This window comes from Physella acuta, unplaced genomic scaffold (assembly GCF_028476545.2).
Source record: "Physella acuta isolate Inbredline_101_S28 unplaced genomic scaffold, ASM2847654v3 ptg000390l, whole genome shotgun sequence".
Classification (NCBI taxonomy): domain Eukaryota; kingdom Metazoa; phylum Mollusca; class Gastropoda; family Physidae; genus Physella; species Physella acuta.
In genome coordinates this window covers 127954-151744 of record NW_026731909.1, presented here as the reverse complement: position 1 = coordinate 151744, position 23791 = coordinate 127954, and the positions used below count along the sequence as shown (strand labels likewise).

The 23791-nt window shown below is 34.0% G+C and overlaps 1 protein-coding gene across 1 annotated transcript; it reads right to left on the bottom strand.

Moving 5' to 3' along the window:
• Positions 1 to 1096: 1096 nt before the first annotated feature.
• Positions 1097 to 23683, bottom strand: LOC131942151 (coiled-coil domain-containing protein 158). Its single transcript, XM_059301883.1, has 28 exons — positions 23281 to 23683; positions 22786 to 22823; positions 22304 to 22389; positions 21651 to 21884; positions 21288 to 21357; positions 21032 to 21141; positions 20636 to 20726; positions 20000 to 20236; positions 19411 to 19487; positions 18939 to 19049; positions 18678 to 18792; positions 18460 to 18501; positions 15827 to 15946; positions 13292 to 13489; positions 12323 to 12507; positions 10131 to 10374; positions 8806 to 9000; positions 8077 to 8251; positions 7606 to 7671; positions 7115 to 7227; positions 6598 to 6756; positions 6035 to 6118; positions 5519 to 5701; positions 4705 to 4898; positions 4009 to 4088; positions 3080 to 3229; positions 2092 to 2199; positions 1097 to 1621 (listed from the first exon to the last, which is right to left on the bottom strand). The coding sequence occupies exons 1-28, from the start codon at positions 23549 to 23551 to the stop codon at positions 1539 to 1541; spliced, it is 3819 nt and encodes a 1272-aa protein (XP_059157866.1). The 5' UTR covers positions 23552 to 23683; the 3' UTR covers positions 1097 to 1538.
• Between the last annotated feature and the right edge of the window lie 108 nt (positions 23684 to 23791).

The following is a 23791-nucleotide window of genomic DNA, read 5'->3' as shown; positions in this document are numbered from 1 at the left end:
ACAGAATTTAAACAAATGTTTACTTTGAAGCTAAGAAAAAGAGTGGTTTCCCCTTTAATAAAGCAATCTTCTGGGAGACGTTAGAAAACAAGCTGCAAAGCGCGCCTTGCAGTCCCCTCTCTTCCTCTCTATCGCTACCACCACCCCCCCCTCTCACATGGTCTGGTGAGCTGTGGTTCACGCTAAATGTTTACAAACCATAGAGACGAGTCTAGCGATGGCTATTAGGGGCAGATAATTTAGTTTGAAACGATTTTAAACTTAGGGGAGGTAACTAAGAGGAGGCTGCTTTCACGAGGGGGTGGGGCAGGGATTGGGGGAAAGGAGGGTTTTAGTGTTTTAAAGCAAACGAGCCGCCCCGCGGTGTATCATACGCCGTTATTTAGCTGTTGTTTTTTCTACTTTTCAGTAATTCATAATTTGTTAATTCGACAGTACCAATGCTGCCACTGAAAATATGTGCTTTAAATCACTAAACCCCCCTCCCCCCCCCCCCCCCCCCCCTTAGTTGCCTCCTCTAACTTTAAAATCGTTTCAAACTAAATTATCTGCCCCTAATAGCCGTCACCAAACCCGCCTCTGCGATTGTAAAATGTAAACATTTAGTGTGAACCACAGCTCACCAGACCATGTTAGGGGGGTGGGGGTGGTAGCAATAGAGAGGAAGAGAGGGGACTGCAAGGCGCGCTTGCAGCTTGTTTTCTAACGTCTCCCAGAAGAGAATTATATATATAGATATTTTGAGTGGCAGCATTGGTACTGTTAAATTCACAAATTATGAATTAGTGAAAAATAGAAAATAAAACAACTAAATAGCGGCGTGCCGCGGGTCGGCTCGTAGGTGATAATTTGCAATGTTAAGTCTTTTGTTTTGTCACTGAGTTCACAGAGCTAAGATTACAAACAGGCGGAATTAAGGTCTAGAACACTGATTTAGGTAGGTAATAGCTGAACTATACAAAGTTCAAATACATAGTGTAACACTCACAAAAAAAACTTGCAACTTCAACTAATGAACACATACAGGGATATTTAATTGAATGGTTACATTAATGTTTCTCATACTTGGTTGTTACTAAAAATATAACGCTTTAAAAAAAAAAAAAAATCAAAATTTAATTCCATAAAAGAAATAAGTTAAAGTAAAATGCAATATATTGTATATATCTATTCTTAAATCTGGAATGTGTTAAAGAAAGTAGTCCATCAATGACCAATAACCTTGTCGCTTAGGTATAAATCATTCTTAAGCTTAAAACTAAAATATTTTTGGCACTCATAGCTATCTTTATCTTTTAAAAGTGAAATATCCATAGGCAGTCATAGTTACAATGTACATATAAAATGAATTACTGATATTTTTTAAATATGCAGACTTTAAGTGCAAACAAATTTAATGATAATAACCCATCATCATTTGAATTAGCTTGTATATTTTATCACTAAAATATTCCAACCACAAAAAACCGGCACACTTGAGGTTAAACACTAGACTTAAAACAAATACATTCAGGGAAGGGATGTAATCAGGCCTTTAATCATCTTTTCTCCCAGGCTAGTTTCTCAATTTGCCTGACATTGTCCAGTTTTCTCCCTTGTAAGTTGATTAAGTCTTCCATATCTGTTAAATAAATTAAGAACTGAATGAAGAGACTGAAAATTGATAGACGTTTATCTGTAAGAAATTTATTGAAAATATATTTTTTATTATAGACAGAGGCTCAAGGGTGATGAAAATCCTTGAGTAGTATTCATTGCCAGTTTTTTAAAGGAAATTTTACTCTGACCAATCTAACAGACACTTAATTTATTTTTTAAAATCAGTGACTTAAATTTATTCACAACTATTTCCTTGTGGATCATAAAATAATATTGAAAGTATTCTAAAATCTTATTTAGTTGTGAAAATAACTAACGTTTAAATAAAATAGATCATAAGATAAATAATTATTTGTTATTTGTTTAAATGTAGGCAGTTGGTACTTTTTCAAACTGAGGCTTTGTTATTTTAGGTAATAAAATTAAAGTCAAGGAAAGTAACTATATTTAATAATCTGATGCTTAATTAACTAGGAAACAAAGACCAGTTACCTTTGTTTTCTTTAATCAGGTTGCCTCCCATACGTGTCAGGCTTTCAATTTTCTCTTCTAGTCTGCGACACAGTTCCTGTGTGTCTGGCACCAAATTTATGCTGCCATCTGTCATAAAACACAGTTTAATCAAACATGTTTTTAAGTTACTATAATTATGTATTTTAAAAAATTATAGATATTTATAACGGAAAGTTTAAAATAACGTTATAAAATATTTTCTCAACTTCTGGGATTGCCATAAGCCTCTTACTTCATAGCTTTCCCCCATACTGCTACCCCTCCCTAACCCTGGTTCAACAACCTTGGCATGACTCTAACTGTGAACCTGTGGAATGGTGTGGTCTAGTGATGGAGCACTAGACTGCTAACCCAAAAGTCTTGAGTTTGATTTGAGGTTCAAGTCAGTGGAACGTCCCTGAGTCCACCTAATTCTGATGGTTACCCAACTCACCTTAGGGAAAGTAAAGGTGGCTGGGCATAGTGCTGACCACACCTCCCCTTCATATGCCGAGATCAAGAAACATATCAATTCCACTTTATCATTTCAAATGATCGCTAGGTCTAGCAAAGAATCTTTACTTTAACCCTGATCCTGACACCAGTAGCAGAACATGCGTGAAGCTGAGGCAGGCTGCTGACTTTGAGAGCTAACTCACACAAAAAGAAATCAATTTTAAATACTGTTCAACTCTTTGAGACACTATAGTCAGACCAAAGAATAAAGACTGCGACTTCACAAGTCTGGAGGATGGATTCTAGGCTTGAGTTTGTGGGATGTCCCTGAGTTCACCCAGCTCTTATAGATACCTAACTAAAGTTAGGTAAAGTAAGGTGTCCCTTCATAGAAACGGCTTCACTTGCCTGCGTATAATCAGGCCCAAAAGGGTGACTTACTTTACTAGTACATCTCTACCAATAATATCAAAGGAACAGAAATGTGTGAGGTATAAACGTGGACACAATAAATGTATAAAAATTCACTGACTTTGTTTCTTTGGGCTGCCCAGGGACTGACTTAGCCTTGAGATATCTGAGTAGTTGTCTTTAGAATGGAAGGTGCTGCCCAGAGTGTGGCTGGGGTCATAAGCTGGGGAACTGCTCGGTCTAGTCAAGGAGTATGACCTGGGTCGCCATTCTGTTAGAGATAATACAACACTCAATATTTTATTTACAAAATTAATTTTAGTTCAAGTTAACCCTTTACAGAATAATAATAAACTTCCAGTTTATTCTTTTACTAGTAAGGTCCAATTTGGGAGAAATGGCATAAATTTTGAAGGCAATGATAATGAAAAATGATGTCGGCATAACGTATTTATTATTAATTTTAAATAATTAATTTTAAATATGGATTTAATGCATTATTTTATATTTATTTTGATATCTCTAGCATGGGAGGGGTGTGTTTGATTTCATACAATCTTTTTATACATTGACATTTTAAAAATAAATAAATTTGATGCTAGAACATTAAATAAAAACACTTGTGATTTATGTTTGCTTATGAAAATTGAAAATATACTGAAATGTTCTACACAGCAAAATTTACATTACAATTTTTGTTTGTGTGGAATTTTCAACATTTTCTTAACAAAAATATTCTTGATCTAGAACAAAGTTTTGTATCTTTGTTCCATCATTCAATGAGGTTATGCTAAAAACAAATCTGGACTGTAGAGGGTTAAAATAAAAAGTAAGCACAGCATCCACTGTTCTATACAAAACAAATCTTGTAAAACTTTAAGAGCCTTGAGTTAAATGTTTTCAAAATACTTACATATTGATATTGGTTCCTAATATAGATAATGAGTCTAAATTTTGTTTAAAAACTGTATCATTTTAAGCTGCCATTATATACATCAATATTCACATAGAATTATTTAAATTATTTTTATATAAATCATGAGACTAAACCTGTGTAAGGAAATCCATCTGTAACATCCCCTTGCTTTCCTGATGAAAGATGATCTGCATGTTTTGTCTCCCCTGTAACTCTATTGTTTTAAAAGAAAAAAATTACACAATAGTACATTTAATAGTCTAGTTAAAATATAGCATTTAATATTAAAACATATTTAAAAAAATAAAAGTACCAGTAGAACAGTGAATAAAACATAAACCTTGTAAAACACCCAAACATAAATAAAAAGCAACTTTTTGGATCAGAATGTCCAAGCGGCAGATAAAGTAGCGTTTATCTGTTTTTTAACCTCAGCAAATATACTGATAAAGTAGTCACACTATATCCAAGCAGACTTTATTTTCCCTAATTAAATCAGGCACTCATTAGAAGGGGGTGGGGATTGGATAAAAAAATTATAATTTGGACTCAAACTCAAAATACAAGCTCAAGAATTGAAGGTTGGTGGTCAACTGCTCTATCACTGTACCACATAGTCCCTACACATACATAAAATGATAGATTTTTCTTAATACAGGCATGAACAAAAAGTTTGCTTGATTTTTTAAAAAAACAATCAATACATTTTTTATTGGAAGTTTACCAAAAAAAAAATGTTTTTAACAAATAAAATTTCTTGTCCCTGTTTACACAAATGTGGTATCAGGAGAAGTTCACATGCAACATGGGTTACATTTAGGTTTACAAACCTCAAGTCCTCAAGATCTAATGCAGCAGGTTTGGGTTTATGTGCATCCTTCAGGGCAGGTTTCCTTTCAGTCTGTGCTTTAAATTTCTCATCAAAATATTCATTATCCTCCCGGTGGCCTGATATCAGGTTCTTCATTTCCCCCAGGAGAAGTTTCAGATCTTTTCCCACCTCCGTAGACATCTTGAGCTGTCTCTAGAGATTTGTTGGAGAAATGTCAAAAATTATGTCAGTCTCAGTAGAAAATTTCAGATTTATTTATGGCAAAAATTATTTTAGCCTCAGTAGAATATATCAGTTTTATTTCTGTTAATAATTATTTTAGCCTCAGTAGAGTATATTAGTTTTATTAATTTAAAGCATTAGCTTACCTTAAGTAAAAAAAAAAAACATATCAGATTTATTTAATAATTATTTTAACCTCAGTAGAGTATATTAGTTTTATCAATGTTATGAATTATTTTAGCCTAAGTAAAAAAAAAATATCAGATTTATGTATGTACAAATTATTTTAGTTTCAATAGAAAATGCCAGATTTTTAAAAATGTTAACAATTTCTTTTAGTCTCAGTAGAAAATATCAGTTTTAGATATGTGAATATTTATTTCAGGTACAGATTTCGACACCAATGCTTCATTAGACACATTACTCTCTTTTTATGACATTTTTTAAGTAAACAAGTAAAAATATTAGCTAAATATAATCAACTATTTCAACTATTGAAAATTGTATTAATATTTATACTTTTATTTAAAGTGACTGAAACTATGTTGTTAGTCCCTGTACAAAGGTTTGAAAAAATGAACAAGACTTACATTATTGTGTTTGGATGTGAGAAGATCAGTTCCATTGCTGTACTCTACAGATTCACCAGAGCCCAAACTAGTAGTAGGCTTTTTCTGTACAACTTGCGCAGAAGATTTCCCAGATAGGGTAGGTAACCCATTGCCTGCTGATAGCAGGTTTCTTCCCTTGTTTCTAGCAGTTCTCTCCATTTCCTGGGAAGAGAAAGTCATTACTAAGGCTTACTCGTTAACTATAATAGATGATTAGTAATTCTTTTTTTAAACAAAAAACAAAATTTATTTAGGTACTCATTCAGTTGTAAAGAAATAGCAAACAATGTTTTGGCTATATAAATGAAAGCTTTACATAATATCTTCAAACTGAAATCAATCTCAGTGTTTTTTTTAACCCAAGTTAATATCCTGGCTGTAATAGTACAAGTTCAAACTCACAAGATCTGAAAGATTTTCATAAAAACGTGGAAAAGTTAAGTTTCTAGAGTTGAATAGTGAAACAAAAATAGTCATTATTTAAAATAATCAGACCTTCAAATCAAGCTGATGTTTTATTTTTAGAGTAGCCAGTTCCTGTTCATGTTTTTCAGTCTTTGAATGAAAAGCTGAAGATTTCTATAAAACAAAACAACAGAAAATTTTACTTGTCATGTTTTAGATTTTGACTGTATAAAAGTGAAATCAATGTGTATTTACAATTATGTTGGCAATAGTATAAGCTAACAAAGCACAAATGTAAAATAATTTTTAAAAATGGAATGCTAACATTTAGCAATGTTGCATTATAATATATGAGATTTAAAAAAACTCATTTTTCTAAAATATTCTGTGTTTGTCCTCTATTGTGAAAATTAATTACTGTTTATGAATGCTTAAAATTAACTTTCTTATGAAAACCATTTATTTTTAATACTTAATTTGATAAGTATGTATGCTTCTTGTACCAATATATTTATTCAGTTATAGTGATGATGCTAAAAACCTTTCACAAACTGATTATAACTTACATGAATAAAATAAACAAAACAAACTGCTCTAATAAAAATCTCCCAGCTATTAAACAGTTTTAGCATTTAAAAAAAACATCTCACCACCTGCTCAATCAGCTCTTCCAGCTGTGAGAGCTGGGCCATGAGGTTGTTGTTCTGCTCCTCCAATGCCTGCAGCTGGTTGGACAGCTCCTGGTTTTGTTGTAGAGATTTAGCCAGGCCTCTCTTCAGACTGGACTTGTCCTTCTCTACCATTTGCTTCTCCTGGAATACATTATATTTCATTCAATTTTTGTTTCTTCTAGATAAAACGGATTTATTTTCATTCACTCAATTTGTTTTATCCAAGACAAAATTTATTGATTTTTCATTCACTCAATTCGTTTTGTCCAAGACAAAATTTACTGATTTTCTTTCACTCAATTTATTTTATCCAAGACAAAATTTATTGATTTTCATTCACTCAATTTGTTTTGTCCAAGACAAAATTTCTTGATTTTTATTCACTCTATTTTTTTTTTTGAATTTTATTGTTTATTTTTTTTTCCACCTAATTGTTGAAGAAAAAAAGTTGTGTAATAAGCACCAGTAAATAAAATATGCAACAAACTATTTTAATTACTTTGTGGGCTGCTTCTAACTTTTCTTCCAGCCTGTGGACCTTGGTCATCAGCTGATCAATCTCACTTCTTTTGTCTGTGATTTCTTTCTGCACTTTGTCAGCTAGCTTTATGGCTGTGTGAACAGAAATATTTCTACTGAATTTTGTCAGCTAGCTTTATGGCTGTGAACAGAAATATTTCTACTGAATTTTGTCAGCTAGCTTTATGGCTGTGAAGAGAAATATTTCTACTGAACTTTTGCCAGCTAGCTTTATGGCTGTGAACAGAAATATTTATACTGAACTTTTGTCAGCTAGCTTTATGGCTGTGAACAGAAATATTTCTACTGAATTTTGTCAGCTAGTTTTATGGCTGTGAACAAAAAAATATTTCTACTGAATTTTGTCAGCTAGCTTTATGGCTGTGTAAACAAAAATATTTCAACTGATAAAGCTCGCTTTATGATGAAATCCACACAAAACAGAACAAGAAGACTAGTGATAAAACCCACCTTTATTGTCCATTATGTCCTTACTTCTAAGAGCTTTCATGGACAATTTCTTTTCTTGGTCAGAGTCTGAAAACAAATGTCAACAGAAACTAATGAAAACTGTTGATAAAACAAAACATTGAGAATTATTTGAAAGCTAGTGTTAGGCAGGTCTTCTGTTTGAGATGGTTCTTAGGCCAAAGCGTACAAATTTTGTATAAAAAGTAAATATAAAAAGGTCAAATAAAAGGAATTTTTCACTTTGTAGCCTAAACAAGGACAAAAATTTTATTTAAAAACATAATTAATAAATTTTCTAATGACAAAAATTGTTCATCAAGTAGCCTAATGTAAACAAGGACAAATTTTTAAAAAGTAGTTAATGAAAAAGATTTTTTTTAATGATTTATTTTTACTATGCATAGCCGATTCAAGAACAACCTTTGTTCAAAAAGCAATTACTGAAAATCCAAACCATGAAATTCTCTTCACCTTTAAGTTTGGTCTGTAGTTTAGAGATTTCCTTAGCATGAGCGCCTCTCACCCTGACCAGCTCCTTCTTGATGGCGTCCTTTGATGAGGTCAGTGTGGACACCTTGAGGCTGGCATCCTTCAACTCACTGGCCAGATGATCTCGTTCTTTCTCCACAGCCTCCAACTCTTGGGTCTGATTAAAAAAAAATTAAAAAGTTGGATTTTTATTTATAGAGGACCCAGCTAAGTATGTCTAATCTGATTGAGATATAATCAAAGAAAATTAATTAAAGAATTGGGTTTTAATTTTCAGAGAACTGAGTAAGGGAAGTTAACCTTTCACATCACAATAAAAATGAATCAACCAAAAAAAAAAGAAAATATATGTCAATTTATATTTGAGAAATGTTTACCTAAAACAAAAAAAGAACATATGAATTGTGTCTTAATGTTATTTGTCCTGTGAAAACCTGGCATAAAGATTAGGGTTACAATACTTTGGTTTTTTTTTTTTGTGAATTAAAAAAAAATATATAAAAAATATAAACACTGCTCTAAATTTCAATACATATCTTCAAAATAGCATTCTAGTTGTGTTTACTATAACTTGGTTACCTGAAATTTTGTTTTTTCTGATATACAGCTTCAGCTGACTCAACAAAATTTTGTCTGTTTCTGATACAGCTCAGTTTACTCAATAAAATTTTGCAACTTTATTTTTTTGAAACATGTACAACAAAACTTCACCTTTTTAGCCAAAGCATCAGTGGTTTTCAACACTTCCTCCTCAGCATCTTTCTGCTTCTTCTCCTTAGCTTTTAATTTTTTCAGCAAGGAATCATGGGATGCCTTCATCTCCACCAATATGGCTTCCTTCTCAGTCAGAGCAGCAGCCATCTTGTCCCTCTCTTCTCTTATATTGTCACTGGCCTTTGTATTCACCTATTTTTCAAATGGCGGTAATTAGTATGTATGTATATTATTGCCAATATTCAAAGCAATTTCATGAAAATAAATCAATGTAAAAAAATTCAAATTAGTTCTTCTTCTTCCTTCTTCTTTGTTCTTAATTTTTAGTGGTGGAAGGGATCAAGCCTTAATCTGCCAGAGGGTTTGAACTCGAGACTTTTTAAAATTTATCAAGCATGAGCTATTGCTGACTCGACCACGCCTCCATCACAATTAAGGATATGTGTCAGCCGGTTATGCGCCATTGAGGCCATTGACTCCAATTTCAGCCTGCTTTTCTTTTTGGATTTGCTTCCATAGCCTTTGTCCAACCAAGGACAAACTACAAGGCAGCAGTTGTTTTAATTTGGAGTTGTCTCTCCTAGAAGAGTGTTCAAATTAGTAAGACTGGATTAAAGAGTATGAGCCGAACCGCGGCGTATTATACACCGCTATTTAGTTGTTGTTTTTTCTACTTTTCAGTAATTCATAATTTGTGAATTCGACAGTACTATTGCTGCCGCTGAAAATATATTTGCTTTAAAACACTAAAACCCTCCTTTCCCCCAACCCCCCCCCCCCTCGTGAAAGCAGCCTCCTCTTAGTTACCTCCCCTAAGTTTAAAATAGTTTCAAACTAAATTATCTCCCCCTAATAGCCGTCACTAAACCCGTCTCTACGCTTATAAACATGTAGCGTGAACCACAGCTCACCAGACCATGTGGGTATGGGGGGAGGGGGGGTTAATAGAGATATGCCTATAGATAGAGGAAGGGAGGGGACTGCTAGGCGCGCTTACAGCTTGTTTTCTAGCGTCTCCCAGAAGAGAATTATATATATAGATATTTTGTATCCTTTCAAGCTTTATCTGTTTTGTTTGAGGAAAAAAAAATTGTGCAAAGTTTTCTTGTAAGGGAACTGAATTAGTGTTGTATAGCCACACTACTATTGCTGCCTTAATATTTGGTGAAAGTAATACTTATCAAGGTCAGATATTGTTTCCTATTTTATTCAGACCATTTAATTGCCATAAAAGCTGTGCCTATAGAAACTACTGGAGTCTACTATCCATCCAAAAAGCTTCACCAGCTGTAGAAAGGTTACAAATAATGAAATCTTCATACCTCCATCAAATGGCTGATACTGCTAGACTGCTCCCTAAATGTACACAAGACTTTCTCCTTCTCCTCCACTTGTGTTTTCAGGGACTCCAGTGCTATTTTTAGCTCCATGACCTCATTATTTTTCTGCTCAGACAACTTGAGGTAGTGCTCCTTGTCTTTGTAAAGTCTGTCTAGTTCACTCAGTCTGTCTGCTAACATGTTGGTCAGGTCTGTTTTCTCTGCTAAGGAGCTTTCTATCTGTGACCTACAAAAAGAACATTTTAACTAGATGCATTGTTTGATTTTTCTATTAAAAAATTAAACAAGTTGATTTAGTCAAAAGAAACTATTTCATAGAAGCTAAGTTAGCACAATTATTTTTTAATTAAACATCCCTAAACCTCTTTCTTTTCTATTACAAATTTTATCAAAATTGTCCTATATTTGTATAGTCAAAAAATTAAAAACATGAAAGATTACGTTGTGGTTTTTTACAGGAATACTGACCTTAAAACTAACCTTGAGGTTTCTAGAAACCTGACCCAAGAACTGACCCTAGAACTGACCCAAGAACTGACCTTGTGGTTTCTAAATGTTGACCCTAAAACTGACCTTACAACTAACCTTGTGGTTTCTAGAATCCTGACCCTAAAACTGACCCTAGAACTGACCATGTGGTTTCTAAATGTTGACCCTAAAACTGACCTTACAACTAACCTTGTGGTTTCTAAATGTTGACCCTAAAACTGACCTTACAACTAACCTTGTGGTTTTTAGAATCCTGACCCTAAAACTGACCCTAGAACTGACCATAGAACTGACCATGTGGTTTTTAAATGTTGACCCTAAAACTGACCTTACAACTAACCTTGTGGTTTCTAAATGTTGACCCTAAAACTGACCTTACAACTAACCTTGTGGTTTTTAGAATCCTGACCCTAAAACTGACCCTAGAACTGACCATAGAACTGACCATGTGGTTTTTAAATGTTGACCCTAAAACTGACCTTACAACTAACCTTGTGGTTTCTAAATGTTGACCCTAAAACTGACCTTACAACTAACCTTGTGGTTTCTAGAATCCTGACCCTAGAACTGACCCTAGAACTGACCTTGGAACTGACCCTAGAACTGACCCCACAACTGACCCTAGAACTGACCCTAGAACTGACCTTGTGGTTTCTAAATGTTGACCCTAAAACTGACCTTACAACTAACCTTGTGGTTTCTAGAATCCTGACCCTAAAACTGACCCTAGAACTGACCATGTGGTTTCTAAATGTTGACCCTAAAACTGACCTTACAACTAACCTTGTGGTTTTTAGAATCCTGACCCTAAAACTGACCCTAGAACTGACCATAGAACTGACCATGTGGTTTTTAAATGTTGACCCTAAAACTGACCTTACAACTAACCTTGTGGTTTCTAGAATCCTGACCCTAAAACTGACCCTAGAACTGACCCTAGAACTGACCCTAGAACTGACCCTAGAACTGACCATGTGGTTTCTAAATGTTGACCCTAAAACTGACCTTACAACTAACCTTGTTGTTTCTAGAATCCTGACCCTAAAACTGACCCTAGAACTGACCTTGAGATTTCTAGAATCCTGACCCCAGAACTAACCCTAGAACTGACCTTGAGATTTCTAGAATCCTGACCCTAGAACTGACCTTAGAACTGACCCTAGAACTGACCTTAGAACTGACCCTAGAACTGACCCTAGAACTGACCCTAGAACTGACCTTAGAACTGACCCTAGAACTGACCCTAGAACTGACCCTAGAACTGACCATAGAATTGACCATAGAACTGACCCTACAACTGACCCTAGAATTGACCATAAAACTGACCCTAGAACTGACCCTAGAACTGACCATAGAACTGACCTTGTGGTTTTTAGAACCTTGACCCTACAACTGACCCTAGAACTGACCCTAGAACTGACCCTAGAACTGACCCTAGAACTGACCCTAGAACTGACCCTAGAACTGACCCTAGAACTGACCCTAGAACTGACCCAAGAACTGACCCTACAACTGACTCTAGAACTGACCCTAGAACTGACCCTAGAACTGACCCTAGAACTGACCCTAGAACTGACCCTAGAACTGACCCTAGAACTGACCCTAGAACTGACCCTAGAACTGACCCTAGAACTGACCCTAGAACTGACCCTAGAACTGACCCTAGAACTGACCCTAGAACTGACCTTGTGGTCTCTAATCTACTGCTCAAGTCCTGCACCTGGCTCCTGTTACTCTCCCTCTCACTTTTGGCCATCTGTAACTCAACAGTCAGACGACTGCACTTTTCAGTCATGGTTGCCAGCTGGGCAGACAGATGTTTTATCTGGTCAACAAAATGTTCTCTCTCCACCTTCTCAGCCCCCGCCACCTGTATTATGTATTGAAGAATGTACGGTCACACCTATATTTTCTTAATTTTTTGCAAAAGTAAATCCACTTAACAAAAGCCTTCTGGCATTAAATTATTGAAGAAGTGAAGTTGATTTCATGTTTTATTTCGTAGATGATAACACACCTGTATAATTTCTTTGCTTAAAAAAAACCCCACAATATTTAATTTGATATAAATTTTGGAAACAAAATACCTTGTGTACTGTATAATGGATAAAATAAACCATATGTTCCAAATAAGCACACCTTTGTTACATGATTTGGTTAAAATGCCACCCCCTTAAATATTTAATAAAGTTGGGTTACTGAATTTAATTTTACAATTAAATACTGATTTTAAAAAAGGGCATCCAAGGTTGATAGATAAAAAAAATCGGCACTATACAAAACAAATATGCAAAGTTCAGAGGTTTTCAATTTAAACTTATTCAACTTATGTTTTAAAGCACATATAAATCTTTTGTAAAACAATAATTCTGATCAAGGGACAAATAAATCCTGTGATGTGTTTACTTATGTTTTCATGTTCTTTACCATTTACATCATCAAAATACAAATCTATTTTAAAGGTGACCTATACTTCTCAGAAAAAATCACTTCAAATGATCACATTGCAATAAAAATAATGAATCCTGTGTCATGTTTATTTTTACGTTCTTCTACTATTTACACCATCAAAATACAAATCGTGACTTCTCTACTTCTCTGTACAAAAAAAAATCAAATAATCACATTGCGATTTTTTTTAAAGTGTGTCGTACCTGTTCCTTGACTTGTAAGCTGCACTCTTGTTTCACCAAGCTTAACATTCTCTCTAATCTCTCCACATCATTTTGTTTATTGGACACTTGAACCTCAAGGTTCATGACCTCTGACCTCAACTCTTCCTCTCTCTGGCGCTGGCTCTTAACATGCTCTTTCTCTGTCTCCAAGTCAGTCTCCAGTTGGGAGACAAAAATCTGAAACATTCGTAGAAGGTATTTAAATCCAGATTAATTTTGAACTGCAGGCCAGAATAGACTCATCTGAAAATAAATGTGTTTGGTTTAATTGCCAGAGTATAAAAAAATAAGGTAATTAAATCCAGGGTATGGACACAATAAAATTGTATGTATGTGAATATCTTAATGGCAAGTCATCAAAAAATCTAAATTCTAAAAATAGCTTTAAGCAAATGGATAAATTATTTTAAAGGTACATTTATTTGATTCCCAACTTAGCAAGTGTAGCAGCCTCAGTGGTTAAAACTCACACTAAAACGTCATCTTAAGTCCAAACAATTAATTATTTTAAAAATATGCAGCAACCTAGAGTTCTCTCCCATGACGCTGTAATAGAGTCCTTTCATATGACGTCACGTCCGTTCGTGATACCTACGTCCGCCGCCACAGTGGTGTACACCAGACGTAAACACAATCAGCTGTTCGCCAGCGCTGGACGCGTTCACCAGCGCTGGACGTGTTCACCGTATGTAAAGAATCGCGCCGCGGAAAAGGAAAAATACGTTAAAAAACTTGAACTCTTAGGAATTGAAGATCCTTATACAGTTATTGACAGTTTCGTGGATAATATAAATATGTAGGCCTAATAATAGTGTTTTAATATCTAGATCTAAAATCTAGCTCTAAACATGGCGTAAACAAAATTCGGACCACAGATCTAGATTCTGGATTTAGGATGACTGGCTCCGCTGGGTAGACATAGAATATAGAATCTACTTCTTTACTTAAATTTAATTACAAAATTTAGATCTACATTCGATTAAAAATACACCCATAATAAATCAAAAGTAGTCATAATAGGCCTAATAAAGCATTTAATTGTCTCTAAGACCTAAAATCTCGCTCTATAATCTAATCATTTTTTTTAGCAAACGATATTTTCTGAAATTGAAATAGATTGTATGACTAGACTTAGATCTAGAATCTGCTACTTAAATTAAATTGTAAAAACTTTATACAAGCATGTAGTTGATATTATTGTAGTAGAAGGCTTTAATAAAATACTAAGGCCTACCTACTTTGTTGTCTTTTTACAGCAATATGTATCTGATACTGGACTGAGTTTAATTAAATTCAAATTCATATCTAGTAATTAATCTACTAAGTTTTTGTAGCCTAGTAGTACAATCTAGATCATACCAGCCAACAACAAATAACCACATTATTATTATTTGGTTAGGCTAATTTTTTTTTTAAATCCACTGTTTATAAAAGAAACAAATCAAGCTAGAAACATTATAAGCGAGATGGTTTAGAATAATAACAATGGACCCAGTCTACAATTGATACAATTGCAGGTGTACATAGGGCCTACAGTCTAGTAGTTTACAGTAGGCACCTAGTGTGTAGCTAGTATACTAGTGTGTAGCTGTCCAGAGTTAAGATTCTTAATGCCTTAATGCTTTCCCCTGATAAGCCATGTGTGCTATAAATGACATAACATGACACCGAGGTGAGAAATGTTGAGGGGAGACCAGTGGGATTTTCCCCTTTGTTCTCCCTGCTGGGCCCTGAGGGTCAAAATTATATAAGTAAGAAATACTATCTCTGTGGGGCTGGGTATCACGGAGGTGAGACATTTTCAGGGGAGGGCAGGGCAGACTCCTCTTTGGTTTTATTGTGGGCTAGATACAGGTGGCGGCTGGAAATCATGAGGGTTGCACATCAGTATTAATGTGTCTGATCACTTCCCTGCTGGATTATAAGGGTCTTAAATTGTATAACATGCTACCCAGATTGGTTATTACCCATGGATTATATTAGTCGTTGTAGTGTGGGTTTTGTAGGAGTTAAGTGGTCTCACGTTTGCTACAGTAGATAACCTATAATATATTACTGCATTTGATCAGATTCGTCTACTTAAACTCTAAACGCAAACGGTATTACTGACAGTATTTTTATTTAGAAATTTCGGCCACATATTAAGATCTATTTTATCCACGAAACTGTCAATAACTGTATAAGGATCTTCAATTCCTAAGAGTTCAAGTTTTTTAACGTATTTTTCCTTTTCCGCGGCGCGATTCTTTACATACGGTGAACACGTCCAGCGCTGGTGAACACGTCCAGCGCTGGCGAACAGCTGATTGTGTTTACGTCTGATGTACACCACTGTGGCGGCGAGCGTAGGTATCACGTGATTTAGGTCACGTGTTTGCAAGGACTCTATAGCAAAGTTACCAAACCTGAGACTAGACAGCTAAAATAAGGATTGTTCACCAGGTCCATCACTCACCTTTGACCTTACAACTAAGGGTTCTGTGGTTACATGGTTGATGTGGAGGACTAACTAACCTGTAAACTATCTGCTCTCTTCTCCATTGTGGTCAAAGACCTCAAAAGCTCATTTTTCTCAGCTTTAGTTTCTATTAACTCCCTTTGCACCTCATCTAGTGAAGCCTCTAAAGCTTGCCTCTGTAAATAGAAAACAAAAATAACTAATGAAAGTTATATTCAGAATTAAACAAAATTATGTTTATAATTATTTTAATACTAATATTGATAATTAAATCAATCATAACACTTAATCCTTTAATTTTTTTTAAAGAAAATTTAAAAATAAAAAAAAATATATTAAAGTTTTATTATTCCAAAAGTTTTAAATAAAAGATTTGACAGCAACTTTTTGTAAAAAAAAATTGTATCAGGTATTTTTGACTGTCACATAGTAAATTAGTATAAAAGTAACATGGTGATTTGTTGTGAAACTTACATTAAAAATTATGGATTTTACACTTAACTGGTTTTTCACTCTTTATTAGAAACAGAAATTGTGAATTGTGCTCAAGCACTGTTATTTGAATACACACACATATTTCATACACACCAGTACAGTTAATTTAACATGCACCAAATCTAATATCTTTAAATACTAAAATTAAACACTCTTCTCATAGCTATTAAAACTGACAAGACAGTTAATAAACATCTATAAACATCTTTCCTTTCTATTATAAGGCAGAGTTTTTATTTTAAATCTGCTATAATGACACTATGATGAGACAGCCAAAAGACTACAAAGTTAGATTTCAGTTTATTGAAAATTATTACGCATGTTAAGAAAAATATATTTCTAAACATTGCAAAACATTTAATCTGTGTTTGTTTTTTTTGTTTTATTAATTGGAAAAAAAATTGCATGGCTCAACAGCATTGAATCCCATTATGTATTTTTAAATAGGGGAGGGACTGTTATTGTTTGGGGAATGCATGAGGTAGGTTATAAAACACATTTACACAACTTAGTTGTGAAACAAAACATGCAAAGAACAGCCCAGATTTGGATGCACAATGAATCAGTGAGTAACTATGTATTTTGAAATGTGAACAAGTAAGGCAACCCTTTATGAACTTGTGCTAAATGAGTTCTTCTTCTGTTTCTTTGGTCAAGGTGTATTAGGGAATGTAATAACCCAGCTGCCTTAACACATAACATGACTAGGCACCTAGTAACCATAAGACTAGGTACCTAGATGGCTACCCACATAAATAGGTGCTTATAAGATTAGGTACCCACAAGACTAAGTACCAACAAGACTAGGTACCGAGAAGACTAGGTACCCACAAGTCTAGGTACCCACAAGTCTAGGTACCCACAAGACTAGGTACCCACAAGACTATGTACCCACAAGACTAGGTACCCACAAGTCTAGGTACCCACAAGTCTAGGTACCCACAAGACTAGGTACCCACAAGACTAAGTACCAACAAGACTAGGTACCGAGAAGACTAGGTACCCACAAGTCTAGGTACCCACAAGTCTAGGTACCTACAAGTCTAGGTACCCACAAGTCTAGGTACCCACAAGACTAGGTACCCACAAGACTATGTACCCACAAGACTAGGTACCCACAAGTCTAGGTACCCACAAGTCTTGGTACCCACAAGACTAGGTACCCACAAGACTAGGTACCCACAAGACTAGGTACCCACAAGACTAGGTACCCACAAGACTAAGTACCAACAAGACTAGGTACTGAGAAGACTAGGTACCCACAAGTCTAGGTACCCACAAGTCTAGGTACCCACAAGACTAGGTACCCACAAGACTATGTACCCACAAGACTAGGTACCCACAAGTCTAGGTACCCACAAGTCTAGGTACCCACAAGACTAGGTACCCACAAGTCTCGGTACCCACAAAACTAAGTACCCACAAAACTAGGTACTCACAAGTCTAGGTACCCACAAGTCTAGGTACCCACAATTCTAGGTACCCACAAGACTAGGTACCCACAAGTCTAGGATACCCACAATACTAAGTGCCAACACATATCTCAAGCCTAAAGCTGATCTCATCTTTTCAGGTCAGTCTTGAGCACTGGTTAGTCAAATGTCATGCTTTAAGCTTATTACTGCACCACCCCCTCCCCACTGACTACAGTCTCCAAAATGTGACAAAATAATTGATAAACTCATACTTGCCTGATTTTAATTTCTTTAAGCAAATTAAACATGTTATTACAGCACCGATAAATTAATGGTTTATAAATAAAACAAAGGTCTTATGAGTAAGAAATGCTTTACAAAAGTATTTTTACACATATAGATAAGATATGGGTAATATGTTACAAGGCATTAAATAATGAGTAATGTATGGTATGAGTCAAGCAGTATCAGTTAAAACAAGGAACTTATTGAACTCAATTTTTTTGTCTTAACATTTCTCTCCAGTTTTTTTAATATCAACAATACTTTATGCAACAAATAAATTTCAACTTATAACTAAACTGCATTTTGTAATTATTTTTAAAAAAAACATGTGTCTGCAGGTTTTTGCATTTTGTAGAGATAAAAAAACAGGATCAAACATCAATTAGAAAACTGATTAGAAATGAATTAATTTTTAAAACTTTTCTTTGAATAAAGAAAGGTTTACAGCTTGTTTTAACAAAGGAATGTAACAAACGAGGCATGTTTTTAATTACCATTGTTTCAATATACACTTCATTTTGTTTTGACTGAATAAGCTGAAATTATTTAGAAAAAGCAGAAGAACATCAAGTCAAAAAGCAATTAGCATAAATTATTATTTCATCATTTACCTTTGAGTTCAAAGTGTTATTCCATGATTAGTCTACTATTAACCAAATATTATTTTTAAAAGAAATTATTACCTAAATATTTACTCAAATGTATGACTTACTTTCTCTTGCCAGATTGCTGCTGTTTTCATCGTCTCTGTTTTCATATCAATCAGCTGTTCTTCTAGCTCCTTGATTTCTCTCTCTTTAGTTTTTATCTCATATTTGTAGGTTGATCTGGACAATATAAAAGACATATCCAGTTTACTACATACTTTACATACATTACATTTAAATACATGGTAAAAATATGATCAATTTTTATTTCAAGAAAACAAAAACCTAAATAATTAATTTCTGGGTTTTGAAAACAAGCTGCTTACTCAGTGTTTTCTAATTGGGCTTGCAGTGTTCCAATCTGGCGCATGGCATTAACAGCTTTCTCATTTGCTATGGCTAAATTTCTCTCCTGTTCTTTGGTCACCATGGCAACCCTGAATGTGCATTGTAAATAAACATTTGACAAATTTAGAAGGAAAATGTAGATTCTTAGCCAGGTTTTAAACATTAAACAGCATCCATTTTAAGTTATAGACCTATTGTTTTATGTTGTGGCAACTTTCTGATAAATTTTGAAAAGCATTGAACTATTTAGGGGATGTTAAAGTATTAAAACAACAGTATGATAAATTCTTGCAAGGCTGGATGACACAATTTAAAAATTTTATTACAAGGGCATTTAGTACCAATTTTATTTACAAGTTAAGACAGAATATAATAAAATAATGAAGATACAGATGGGGAGAACAATTTGGTTCCACAAATTTAAACTTAGCTCTGTGAAGAGCTACTTACATTTCTTGCCCATCTTTAGTTAGAGCTCTTTCTTTTTCAGAAAAACTTTTTTTAATATCTGACAAGTCATCTTCTAGCTAGAAAAGTAGAAAAATTGTAAAAAGTTTAATTAGTATAAGTGTGACATTGTTTTAAATATTTTTAACACATACATTTCTTTGAGTTTAATTCTTGTAATTAATTTCTAATGAAAAAAGGTTGAATTTATCAAGCCATTAAATCTTATGTGTGAATTTTGAAAATATTGCATCACGATACAGATTCACTTTTAAAAAAACTCAATATGCTGACTCAAACAGCATAGGACACCTCAGTATTTTAACAGACTTTATGGTCTAATACAGGGGTCTCCAAACTTTTCAGTCCGAGGGCCGCATTAACTCTCAAATTTCAGTTCGGGGGCTAGTTTCTTCCAGGCATGTCTTTGATTTTTCTGGGCAAAATCCTCAGCCATCACCAACAAACAATTTTTCCTTGGACAAAAAGATCTCTGTGGGCCAGATGAGAGGACTTCGCGGGCCACATCTGGCCCGCAGTTTGGAGACCCCTGGTCTAATACAATACATACACTATAATCAGTATAAAGTACCTCAGTTATTTTAAAAGACTTGAGGGTAATATCATGGTCCAGATCCTGCAAACATCTCTCCAGTGTGTGGACCAACATGTTGATGCTCTGTCCACTGACTGGATCAGCTTCAAAATACAAGCGCCCCTGTCTTTTCTCTCTGTCCATCAGGATACTCCGAATTTGTGTTAAAGCAGTTTCATTGATGTAGTTGGATTGATGGCAAGACTCAAACTTCTTAGAGGCTGATGAAAGAGCCTGTAGACAGAATTTACAAATAATTGTTATATCTTTCATAGTACAGGTCATCTAATCTGTCGAATGCATGGTCCAGTACTATTAAGTTTATTATCAGAAAATTCTTTATTGAAGACCTCAACATTAAATTTAATATGTTGGTGTAGTTCAGCTATAGAGACTTCAAGTTTGGTTGTTAAACAATACAGAATAAAGAATATTTATAAAATAATAATAAACTATACAAAAAAAAATTATTATAAAAATAATTTTTTTTTTCATTTCTAAAATTTACATGTGGTGCAAGCATAAAGAATTCAACCTTGAAAGTTGTAGTTAATAATTTTCTTTGCAGATTAATGAAAAAAGTAAAAATTGTAACTAATTAATCCTAATCCTAATCCTAATAAGAAACAAAACCTCTTCATGTGTGCGACATTGATCCTGCAGCTGAGTTACGGCAGCCTGAAGTTTATGGATCAACATCTCCTGTGTGTTGGATTCTTTTTGTCTGCAAGAACAACAAGGGGAGTTTTATTTGGCCTGATAAAGATGTTGATCTAAACAATAACATCAGTAGAGCTTCTGTTAGATATATAGCGTCAAGTTAGAGCACAAAAATCTTATGTATTTAACTTATTTTCAATTTGTTTTTGCCAAAAAAGAATAATAGATAAAAAAATTCTACTGTTATTTTTATTGATCTAATCTAATCATTGAAAATAAATATAGTTACAACTGTAAAGAATCATTTATATTTGTTCTTAATCCTAGAAAAAAATCATGATTTTTTAAACTCTATACTTGATGGCTGACCTTAAATCAAGCACAGCATCTCTGTTGACAATGGTATCATGCAATTTTGTTTTAAGCTCTTCCAGTGTGGTACGGAAATGTCTCTTTTCCTGATCTGATGAGTCAGTCACCTGCAAGAAAAGTACATGCTATGAAGCAGCTCAACAAACAAATTGACGCAGTCTTAAATAAAGACCTACTTTATTTAAATGATTAAATCTGTTAGCAATTCCCTATTTTACATGGAAAAATTTAGTAGGAAATTTTTTATGCATACCTCCTGTAGTTTCTTCTTTAGTTCATTTACTTGGCTCTGAGAATCTTTTAATAAACTCTCAAGGTGTGGCCTGGCAATGAGACAATTATTTTTGTTTGTCATCAGTTGTTAAAAATTTACCAAAGAAAACAACTACCAGATTTTATAACAATAAGTGTTAATGTACGAGTGCATATTTTAAAATTTCCTTGATGAAACTAACATCTGTTATTCAAATTGTTAACACTCAAATTAAAATGTGACAAGTATTAATAAAAATAATCTGTTGACTGTGTATTTATTAATTTGTTAAAATAAAAGACTTAAAATATGTTATTTAACAAAACACGATTTACAACAATACTAAATTTTTAAATTTCTCACGGAGGCTGACTGTCAAAATTCCTCCTGGTAAGAGCCTGGACCAGTTCACCACTGGGTATTGTTGAAAATGCTGACTTTCCAGGGCTGTTAGAAAATTGGCTGAAGTGGCTTGTTAATGTTCCATTGGCAGTATTAGAGTAGACAGGAGCAGTCATGGGACGGAAGCCAGAGTTATCCCCTAACAGTTGTCTTTGGAGTCTCTCTGTTTCTTTTCTTTGGTTTTCTAGCTGTATCCTATACAATTGTTTTTTATAACTTTACAGCCAGTTATTATTCACAATACAGTATATGAAAGAAGTAGGATCAGTTGTAAGTGAAGCAAAAGCAGCTGTAGGAAAAATGGACCAGGCTTACACAATGGAAAACAGTACTTGCGTGACTTTCCACAAGGAAATGATGAAATTAGTGATAAAGTATAATAACTCAATGACAATGTTAGTAAAGGATCTTTATTTTAAATATAGATACCTTATCTTTCTTAAAATAAAAAAAAAACCAAGCTTTGACATTATCTGTTGGTTAATCATACCAACTTATTCATATGGCTTGTATCGATAACAAATGTTAAAACTAACAATCATCTGAGCCATAATACTAATGGTTATATATGCAATGCCAATAATATTTAATTGATAAAAACCATCTAAACTCACCTAAGATCTGCAATACACTTCTGATCAGCTGAGAAATCCACTAGGGCAGATAGATTACCATAACTGTAAGAATTTACCTTTGGTACCTATAGATTAGACATGAAGACAAAGTGTATAAGGCCTATATATTAAAAATAAAAGGTGAAACTTAATAGATTCTTTTTAAGCAAGGCACTACCATGCCACAATTAGCCCTAGGTACACCAACCAATCTGTGGGATCCCAATGACCCTATCAAGGATTAAGGGTTTAAGGGATTAATTGGATTTTATCTTTTTCAGATTTAAGCATAGCCATGTTAGCTCTCTCTGTAGAGGGAAATATATTTTTAAAATACTTTTTTGTGTAGTGGATTAAACAGGAGTCAGACCTATAATTTGTTTCTGAATTCAATATTGCACTAAGTAGAAGCCTATATACTGAGTAGGGGTTAAAGTGGAGACCACATTATTTGTTTTGCATGGTTAAATACTAATAAATACCTCAAAACTGTTGTCCATGCTGAATCCATTATGTGAACCTATAAATACAAAAAATTAATAAGATTATCTATTGACATGTTAACCTTATATCTAAACAGATTTATTTTAAAAGACTTGAAGAGAGAGTATTATGTGTAAGCTTTATTTTGTTTCAAATTAAAAAATAACTAATGTCAGTGATGTTAAAGTTAGTTATTGATGAATAGATATAAATTGGTCAATTTAAATAAATAATTTAGCCTAATTCAATAAAAATGTTTAAATTAGTTAGGCCTTAAAAGCCAGATGCTTACAACAAAAAAAAATTGAACATTTAATCTTCCCTTAGGGCCTTAGGCCGACTTAGAAGCCTAACTAAAAAGTATTAGGCCTAGACGGTTTATTATCTTCTAATCAACTCTAATATAGGCTAAATACTAGATCTATAAAATCTAAACCAAAAACCTAAAATAAAAAAAAAAATTGTCTGGACATTCTCATTCTTTCTTGACTTACCTAAATTAGAAATGGTGGCTGCACGAAGCTTGTTACCTTCTATTTCAAGGCGCCGAATTTGCTCTGCAAAGTCTACAGATGATGGTCTTTTTATTTCATCAGAAGAGGGTGTTCTCCTGTCATATGAGTGACTAGGGTTTTGCGATAAATCACTCTGTAAATCGGTATGTTGACCGCCATTTTTACTTGTTACGGTCACAGAGCTCGAGGACGCCAAATCACTATCATGTTGATGATCGGTATGGGGTGCCGATTCAAAAGGGGATGCCATTTATGTCTGTACGGTTAGTTTAAAATTAAAAACTCATTGCGTTGATATTTTTTTACAATGTAAATACAGTGCAGACAACATATTTTACAACTGACACTCTAGTTGTTGTGCAAATCTAAATTCTAAAGCAATTATTATCTCCCTTGGATTACTAGGGACGCTTAATCGTTCACTTCCGATGGGCTATTTCTGTCTTCAAAATGTAAGAAGTAAAACACAGGGAGAAACTATTAAATAAAT